Source organism: Amblyomma maculatum, chromosome 2 (assembly GCF_055883805.1).
Source record: "Amblyomma maculatum isolate TAMU_Amacu chromosome 2, ASM5588380v1, whole genome shotgun sequence".
NCBI classification, from domain to species: Eukaryota; Metazoa; Arthropoda; class Arachnida; order Ixodida; family Ixodidae; genus Amblyomma; species Amblyomma maculatum.
This window is the reverse complement of record NC_139345.1, coordinates 112,569,472-112,579,512: the sequence shown is the minus strand read 5'-3', so window position 1 is coordinate 112,579,512 and position 10,041 is coordinate 112,569,472. Positions and strand designations below refer to the sequence as shown.

The 10,041-nt window shown below is 47.6% G+C and overlaps 1 protein-coding gene across 1 annotated transcript in view; it reads right to left on the bottom strand.

Annotated features, from left to right (window-relative positions):
• Window positions 1–5,648: 5,648 nt before the first annotated feature.
• The window catches only part of LOC146199574 (uncharacterized), a 32,078-nt gene continuing 27,685 nt past the window's right edge, over window positions 5,649–10,041 (bottom strand). The window contains exon 3 of the mRNA XM_084595086.1: window positions 5,649–9,955. Within this exon, the coding sequence (XP_084451212.1) occupies window positions 6,360–9,955 (3,596 nt within the window). The 3' untranslated portion in view covers window positions 5,649–6,359. The remainder of the gene's footprint in view (window positions 9,956–10,041) is intronic.

Genomic DNA, 10,041 nt, shown 5'->3' with positions numbered 1-10,041 from the left:
ATCACTTACAAGTCTGGTAGGAAGCACACAGACACTAATAGCCTGTCACGCGCACCAGTCGAACCCCCTCCGCAAGACATCGCTAACGACGATAGCTTCTTTGGAGTAACCAGCACGTCCGACCTCATGTCCAGACAGCGTGCTGACCCCGAGCTGTGAATGCTTATCGATCATCTCGAAGGGGGGCACTCTTTTTCTGACGTTCTTGAGGAATGAGCCTTTGCAAATGCTGTATCGAGAAGTTTCTTTTGGAAGTAATCAATGTGACGGTATTGAAATGTCCTCGACAATGATTTGTTCTGAAGTTAACGAGGGTAAATAGTTATTGTGTATAATAATTTGTTTATTGCAAATATGTGTTATTCATTAAAGATTATCCGCACTACATGCAGCGGAAAAAAATACATACGCTCTTCCCTTACGGCGCGGTTCAGGTATCCAAAGAAACAAGTGTGACAGACACTGCACCTTTCAATTCCTGTGAACCAATTATTATAATTATTTAACAAAGTTAACCACGGAATATCATGCAGCAGCAGGACGTTTTGACGGGATTGAGTTTGCTATGTCTCAAATATTAAACGCTGCTTTGCTGTGTTAATCAGGCGGCCATACTTCCAGACCACACATTGCATGTGCTTCACAGAGAATATATTCTTAATGTTTTTGTCGACGATGACGTTGGATACGAATCACACTTTGTAACATCGTTTGGCAAACGCAATTTCGATGTCAGCGGAGCAGTTTGACGCGGTTTAGGCTAGGTGAGGCTGCTGTCTAGGTGAATATCTTGCGTGAACCTGTGCAGCTCCTCGTCGTCCTTGGCTTGTGCTACGGGCCAGGCATCAACAAAGTGAGATATTTCCGTCCAAAATCATCACTTCTTCGCAGACAAGACACGACATAAGCAAATTGAAACAGGCAGTATTTGGCTACGGAGTGTGAAAATAAATAGTTTATTTTCGGCCTTTTCTTTTGATGCAAATTTTCTAAGTGGCTTATGTAGGAATGCACATTTCTGAATTTATAACTGCAGAATAACTGAGCAAATTAGCTATTTGAGAAGGTAGATAACTTTTCTGCTTTTAACATAGACGTATCCTACCGGATGTCACCTCAAGAGTAACATAAGTCATTCTGTCGTCTTAGCTGTTACTGACTCGTTTCACAAAAATGTGGCCTCTGTTGCATCCACAGGCGGCCGCCGTGCACTCAACAGGTGGTGGGTGCTGAACCGGGTAGCCACATCATTTATTTATGACGCAGTTTTCCACACGGCATAAAAGGTGGTGGTGGTGGTATCACAGAAATGTGTGGAGTGCAGCCATGTGCAAGAAGTCACATAAACTGCATGCATAAATGTTTTTCGTTATCCATAAATCGAAATTAGTTATTATTCGGTGAAAGTCCAGCTTTTTGTAGAATGGTGCGCATATGCGAAGTTCCTGGGCATGTCCATATTAGAAGCCGGACAGTGGTGTCGCTAGCGTGTTCTTCGCAGTGTTGGCATTTGTCGGGAACTGGAATTGTAGGACTTTCCCACTGGTGTCAAACGGCGGGTGTAAGGGCCACTCCCACTCTCAGCCGTCTCAGAGATTCCTCCTCCACGCTTGTTAGACTGGGAGGAATGGGGTACGTACATGGGGCAATTAGAGCACGTGTACGCTACTTGAGGGATGCTAATGATGTCAAATGGGTCAGGAGTGGATTCGGTGACAAGGAATCCTGAATAGGTTGTGACACATCTGCTGCATGAGGAAGCACGTCTGCTGCAATGGTAATCAAATTTTTGTTGTCTTGAACCCAGCGAATGATTATAGTCACTGAGTAACGGTGACAAGCAGCATGTATAGTTTGTATAGTCCATGGCCCTAAGAGTGCCATGGACTTTCTTTAAATGCTTTAGGGCTTCTTTGGAGTGAGTCATTCTGTGTACTTGTTTAAACGTAGGGTCGGCAGGTAACGCTTCTATGGCGTTTAAGATAGCTTGCAGTTCGAAGGCAAGAGTTGATTTGGTATCGGTAAGGTAAGTTAGAGTGGTGTTCAGGTGAGGGTGAGTTGAGCTTTGAAAAGCAACTAAACCACCTGTTAGGGTTACGGCTGCATCTGTGTAAATAACACAGTCATCAGGTGCTGCGCAAGAAGTTATTGGGAATGATGATGAGAACTGCGACATCTTGGTGAGTAGCGGTTTATTAGAAGTAAGGTTGTAGTAGTCCCATGGAGGTGGCTAGTGCTCAAATTCAGGACGAAGGGAAGCTTTCCTTAATCTGTTTGCCTGTCGTCGGGCGGTTAATTCTGCCAACATGTTAAGGTGGGCGTACTCCTTGCGTAGACGGATAGGAGTTGATCGAGGCAGGCCAGTAATGACAGATGTGGCGGGGTAGCCACATCTGATGGCCTGACGTCATGATCAGATTACCTGTGATGATTTAACGGGATGAAGATGTGCTCCGACGATTTTCGCTTAACTGTGGCCTGGAAGAAAGGCCATAGCCAGTGAAAATATACTTACAATTTTCCGCCGGTCAAAGTGCGTCTTCCACACCACAAGTAAAAGTACGTCCTCGAGCATACCATTAAAAATGAAATATTATGCTCCGACATGCACCAGTCCGGCACTCCTCAGCACCATGCGGTGCGCACGCACTAGGGACGTGCGCAACGCTACTATAATATATATTAGTATATTCAGGATTATCAATAAATTTTAATGTGTCTCCTGTCCTTTTAGCTCACAAGCATTATAACGCTGAATCATTGGGGAGCTTTAGAATACGGAGACCCTACAGGTTAGGGGAATAGGGTAATAGCGGGGCGCAAGTGCGCTTGCCCAGAGTGATTACCGCACCCCTCGCCTATTCATCATAGCCATCCGCGCGTGCGCACTGCCGCTTCGCTATTGCCCAATCACTCTAACCGATAGGGTCCCCCTATTCTAAATCTCCCTATTCGTTTACGAACCCCTCACCAATGTCTCTCACTGTGCGCGCGCGTGTCTTCGTATGTATGCGTGCGTGCGTGCGTGTGCGTGTTTTACGCTTACATTTATTTGATTCAATTGTTCACATGCATTTTTACATGTGACTAAGATATAAGCGCTGAAAATAAACCAATGGGTGTCGACTATCACTACAGTGCCTATATTACTGCAGTGTTTATAGAATTGAGTCCGTAGTTCAGCGCTTTCCCTATCGTCCATGTTTCTTCAAATTGGTTCCCGCTTCTTTTGCTGCAGTGCTATTTTCCATATTCCAGCGCATTGTTGCTCTTATGCTGCAAATATACGAATCGCAAGAACGTGGCGCACGCTATTTGGTGTCGATTTGAATACTAAGCATTTGTGTTCCTACACATGTGATCGGGGTAACATTTTTGTGTGAGAAGGTGACAAAACGTCTCGCATCTGCGCCGTATACGAATAGTTTCTAGGCGCCATATGTTGTCTAAATAAACACAAGACTGCAGTGGACAATGTGTGGCCTTTAATGCTTTTCATTCAACCCAGTCTGAGGTAGATCATTTAAAGTTTAATTATGTGATTCTCAGATATCTGCCGGCGCTGAAAACGGAACCAGGGAGAAAATGGTACTTACATTTGTACAGATTTGTCGCTTCTAACAGCCCAAGAAAGGTCGCTATTATTATCAAGCGCAAGGCTGCATTTTGTCTTCTTTGTCGTCTCGCTACAACAGCTCCTCATATGAGGTATAGGTCCGGCGCTGTCCTGGACGTTTCCATTCCGTCGTAGCGTCTCATCTTGCTGCAGACTAATGTTACCGCAAGGGTGACATTTGATGTACACACAGGTATACAATCATGCCTGGAGCGACTTACAAATATCTTACAATTTCCCCAAATATGCGTAGCAACAAGTATCGTGAATTTATGTATATGAGTGTCTTAAATGATTGATGCGTGTACTAAAATGTTCCTCATTCTCTATTCATCATCATCATCATCGTCAGCCTGACTATACCCACTGCAGGACGAAAGCCTCTCCCATATTTCTCCAATTAACCCGGTTCTGTGCTAGCTGCACCCACTTGACCCCTGCGAACTTCTTAACCTCATCCGCCCACCTAACTTTCTGCCGCCCCCTGCTACGCTTTCCTTCCCTTGGAATCCAGTTTGTTTCCTTAAGCGACCATCAGTTATCCTCTCTTTGCACTACATGTCCTGCCCATGCCCATTTCTTCTTCTTGATTTCCACTAGAATGTCAGTAACTTGAGTTATTTCTCTGACCCACTCTGCACGTTCCCTATCTCTTAATGTTACGTACCATTTTTCGTTCCATAGACCTCTGCGTTGTCATCAACTTAAATAAGAACCCTCTTGGTTAGCCTCCACGTTTCAGCCCCATAGGTGAGTACAGGTTAATGCTATTTTATTTTTTTTTTTTGGGGGGGGGGGGGGGGGGCATAACGAAAACCTCTATTACGCACACCTCGAAGATCGCCTACTACTTAGTAAAATTGATTGCACTGAAACAGCTTGTAGAAAAAAAAAAGCTTTATTTTCATCGCTTCAGTGTTCATACATAACTGCGAACATGGCAGTAGAAACGATTATAAGCTATAACGGCCTTCAGTTTCAAACTAAGAACACTTCAAGGCTTTGCTGAAGGCTGATGGACGTTGATATGCGCAGATAATGAAGCAGCACGCGGACAACCCGTGACAGGTAGCCGGGGCTCAGAAAAAAAAAAAAAAATCCTATTCTTGATATAACGCTGCCTGATGAACAATGGTGCACTTTAATTCGGAGATGAAAGTTTAGCACGGCGTTTCTAACAAACTAAAACTAATAAAGAATAAGAAGATGAGTTACGGGTGAAGCTAAATCAAATATATGCGCATTGCAGCGAATGTATAACCACGCCTGTTAGTAACACAACGCATATAGACTATGTTAGATCTCGATACGTAAGCCGCACCTGTGCACTTCCTTCTACTGGGTTTTCTGTCTTTTCTTTGCATAGGTTATAAAACGCCACGAGGAAATTCATCAGTTCGTTTTCTCACTCACAAGTAACATATGGCTTAAGGTTCCGTAATGTTGCACATAATTAATTTAAATTTCGTCTTTTTAGAGACGACAACAAAAAGAGGATTTCCGCATGTAATCCATGGGTTGTACGGTTTAACAGCGTGAAAAACTTCCCCGTTCCAATGTTTGCCTCCCAGTAAAACGCTTTTTAGGCGTTAAGATGTGTTTATCGACACAATTGGCGACACGCAAACTTAACGTGATGCTTGGAAATATAAAATGACAGTAATAAAAACAATAGTGTAATTGCAAGTGAATTACGCACACGTGGTACTAGACGCGTATGGTAGGTAATGAGTACACCACGCCTCGTGAACTCCAGCTGAAGGATTGAAACACTTGTCGAATACATCGAGGTGTGTTCTGAAGTGCCATTACATCCCTAGAGAATCCACAAAGAGAAGCTCTCTATCATGATTTCCAGTGAGCGCAGAAATCAGACGAGGCTTAAGAGTTCGTGTAATCGCTAAAGCGGTTTTCCAGCTACAAAAAAGCCACCAAGTAGACTAGTCCAAATCGACCGGAACTGTTGTCGTCATTCACTAGTCGGCGACTTTATGCGCCCACAATGGGAATTTCGAGGAGGTGCTTGATACGCTTTCTTTTTCTGAACCAGTTGCATTCAATCTAGTATAGGAGTGAACATTCTCCATAGTGAGTCTATACTAACACGAGGCATGATGCTTTACGGAACGATGTATCATATATATAAAATAAAGAAATGAATCTGGAAGCCGAGATGGTTTTCTTTGGAACGGCTTCGAATTCATTCCCATCGCTTGACATCCCCGCTGTTGCTATGTCACGAGGCAGAGATCCCCTGTTCCTCCGTACTGGATAATGCCCTGACGCATTTAATCGTACTTTTGGCTCAAGTGGTACGTACTCAATCTCTGACGTATTTGACAGTAAACGCATCATCGTGTCGAAAAAGGCAATTCGGATTACTGCACAATGTAGAATGCCGCGTATGATTCGCTTGGATGTAATAAAATAAAAAGAACACAGGCTAAATTTAGGCCTACGCCGTATTTCCTTATCCGCAAGGAAGCTGCAACTGACACGCGCAGAAGCAAATTTAATTCGGTTTTCCGTGCTCTAGGCGCTCTATATATTTAGCTTGGCTTCGACAAACAGTGTGCCGAAAGCACTCTGCTTACACTATGTTTTGTGAACACAACGCAAGAAACAATTGCGCCCTTGTTGTTTCCTGCAGCCTTTGTGTTCGTCAAGGTAAAAAGGTGGCGTCGGAGACGTGGGGGAGAAGGGTCAAAATTTAAAACTGCTCATCTGACAGGCACCGGCGCAGTCATTGCACTGCGGGAAGGTAGAACCTATGGTCGCCAATGACCTCTTTGAAGACATACTCCGATTTATCTGTGTTGAGAAACGCGGCCGGACATTCCGCACTCGCCGTCCGCACTAGGCGACCGGTGGCAGTTGAGCGCTGTTTCCACGATCGAGTCCTCGGATCCTGGTACTCGGCCATGGACGTTGTCGTGTGCTCGAAAGTGCCTCTTCCCACTTTCTGGTGTGTCCGTGGTCTTTCGCGTGGCGCCTTGCTGATGCGAGCGTAGGCACCAGTGTTTTCCAGCGACCGCAGCACTTCTGTCGACTCTTCTGCGCCACGAGTGAAGGCGTAGTCAGTGGCACCCTGGGCGAGAGCATCCGAAGAGTCAACCGGAAAGATGATGTCTTTCGCGACTGCGTCCCTCTTGATCGGCTTTGCGCGTTCGACGAACTCGCTAGCGTGATGCTGCAGGCTCGAGCGCGACACGTAAGATTCCTGAGTCGTAGTCGAGAACGTCATTCTTCCGGTGACTTTCAGGTTATCCACAGGGCGGTAAGGTTCAGGTTTTGGCGGGATTTTGACTTCACGGTAGGCCTCGCCGGTCGTCGTCTTCCTGGGCACGTAGTCTGTGTCATCACCGAGCTTCTTCAGACTCGCTTCGCGTTTGATGGGCTTGACTCTGGCCGTGGGCGTGACGCGCCGGAACGTGTCCCTCATGGTGGTAGAGATTTCGGCGTAAGAATCCTCATTGCTTCTGACCTTCAGGCAGCTCTGTGGCCTGTACGGTTGTGGACGCTCCACGGACACCGGCTTGTAGGCCGCTCGCGTGGTCGTCGTCATATTCCCGATGCCGGACGAAGAGCGTTGGCGCTGTTGCAGCACACCCGGAACTGCCGAGGCTGCCCCTGCGGGCTGTCCCCGAGTGTACGTCTTCTGTCTGTCGCGTTTGACTTTAACCGACTTCTTGTAAATATCCTCCATTTCGCGGAGCTCGTGCGCCTTGTACTCAGTCTGTGACGTCGTTTTGTATTCCACGGAATCATGACCGAGTACAAGCGTAGACTCCGGCTTTCTGACTGAAAATCTAGTCTCGCCAATGACAGGAGGTGCCTTAGAATAGCCGATCTTGTCTTCGTTTCTGACCAAGTAGGAGGTGTCGTCGCTCAGCTTGAGCGTCGAAACGGGCCTGACCGGCGTCGGCACTTCCACGACAGTCTTAGGGGTGAACTCTCCGTGGTGGACTGTTTCGAAGCTCATGCTCCCTTCGGGCGCCAAATTAGGTTTAGGGTAAAAGGGTTTTGGAGGCTGTATTTTTTCGCCAACGTTCTTGAAGCTGTCCGCTGTTGTTGTAGAGAAGTGAAACTTGTTTTGGTCTGCCCCGCTCAAATGCGAATTCTCTACCCTGGACACAAGAGGCCTCTCGGCACTTTGCTTGACTAGACGATGCGCTTCAGAACTCACGGCACCCTGATCAAAGTAACCCTGCGCTTCGTTACCTTCCACAATGACCTCTTCACTCCTATGAACGTCGTCCTTAGCTTGCACTCGTTTCTGGTGCATGGCCTCATACTTCCTGGCGGTCACTGAAGACTCAAGATATTCTTGTTGCCCCGTATCAATTTCGACTACGTCTCGCATCCGGCTTTCGTGCTGTTCCACTGGTATCTCCGCATTTCTCTTCTCTTGAAAGGTCACTCTTTCTCCGTTTAAGACTTGGCCAGCAAAGCGAGCCTTGTGAGTTGCATCTTTTCTGACTGCTTTACCCTTTTGCTGTCCTCGTGGTCGCTCCTGCGCTTCTTGCTGAAAACCTTGCCAATTCCCAGCTTCTATTGCTTGCTGACTGCGCTCTCTCTTTGACGTCTTTTCTAATGCGGCTTTCTTGCGTACAGACGCATTCTGCTTGGCTGCTTTGTTTTCAGAGCGCCCGCTGTCTTTTGCTCCCAGCAGGCCTTGAATTTCGGCTATGAGCTCCGCAGAATCCTTGCGACCGAACATAGTGATTTCATCAGTATCTTGTTTCTTGCCTTTGATTTTCCGTAATTCGTCTCCTGTCTGCGTGAACCTGTGGAAGACATCGTGGCTCTGAGGCCTTCTGCACAGGGCGACTCTACCGCGGCTACTTTCTGGCTTCTTGTACGACTCGTTTGTCGTAGTTGAGTACGAAACAGGGCCGTCCCACTTGAAACTGTCGTCCTCAAAGTGGGCTTTCCTTTGTCCCTTGGCCTTATGCTTTATGAGTACGTTGTTAGCTCCCAAGTGCATCTTTAAGTCGTCGCAAGTGGATGCGAGCCCAGCAGCATGCGTCTGTTCGACTCTGCCTTTCTGTAGTCTGGAGGGTTTTTCATTTCGGTGTGAAGGAACCGCGTAGAGGTCCCCATCAGAAGAGCTACCATTGCTTCCAAACAGCTTTGCCAGCGACTTAGGCTTGACCGGCCTCACTCGGTCCATCTTTTTCTTGTAGTATTCCATCTCGTTCGTCGTCCGCAGATCCATCTCACCCGTCGACAGCGCGAGGTTGTCTTTGGGATAGAACGGAGCGGAGACTTCGGGCTGAAAATATGCATCGGAGGCCATTGCCCCCAACGGGTGGTCGGTCAGATGCGAACTTTCCATTACTTGAGATTGAAGCATTTCGAACTCCTCGCGCGCTTCGCCAACTCTTGACGTTTCGCGATGCTGATGGTTTGCTTCAAGGTAAGATTGTTCGTATGTTTGTGCTTCCGACGAAACTAGTTCCCCCGATCTGAGCTGGCCGCCGTAAGAGTCGCCTTGTGCAACGATCCCTTCTGTTCTGTCCTGGAAGTCGTCCGCTGCGGTCACGTGATCTTCAACTGCGTGGTCGGCTTCGGTCCGCCTTTTCTTGACATCGCCCTCGTCATCTACGTGAGCGGTGTCGTAAGATGGATCGTCGAACCTTCTGGGTCGCAGACGCCTCGTCACCTTCTCGGCTTGGTCATGGAGCTTGAAATCTTCAGCAGTGGTTGTAGAATAGTGAGTCTTGCCCCCCGTTCTCAAGCTGGTCTGTGGTCGCGTCAAGGGATAATGGCGTGACTCGGACGTCGCTTGCCGTTCACTTCGATACTGCTCAGCTCTGGAAACCAGGTTGTGGTCGACAGTCGAGAAGTACTCGGAACTTGTGGTAGTGTATTCGTGAGGACCGTCGAGCCTCAGCGATGTCTTCGGACGGTATCGTGATGATACCCGGCCTTCAGCTCGACCGCCGTCAGCCTGCCACGAGGCGCTGTGCCGGTGACAGTTTGCCTCTGACTTCATGTGTTCTTCTGATTCATGGGCCGCAAATTCGGATGTCTGAACAACGTGTGACGCCATGGCGTCTCCAGACAAGGCTGCCTTTCCAGATTCCACGGCATGCGCAGCTCGTTGCCTGTTCTGACCCCCGATCTCATCACCGAGAATTGCCGTGCCATTCGCGACTGCCTGCGCATGGAAGACTTTGCTGTCGGATGCCCGCTCCTGCCTGGACAGTCTCTGTTCGGAGACGGTAGTCGTTTCGCTTGCGTCATCTTGACGCTCGATGCTGCGGTACGATTTTGAAATCTGGCGTACTGTGTCCGGCGACACCTCCCACTGCCTCCTTCCGGCTTCTTTTTCACCTAGAAATGAAGACAGTTGTTGAACCATGTGAGGAGGCAAGAAAAGAATATACACCAGCTACAGATGTTGTCACACATTTAACGCA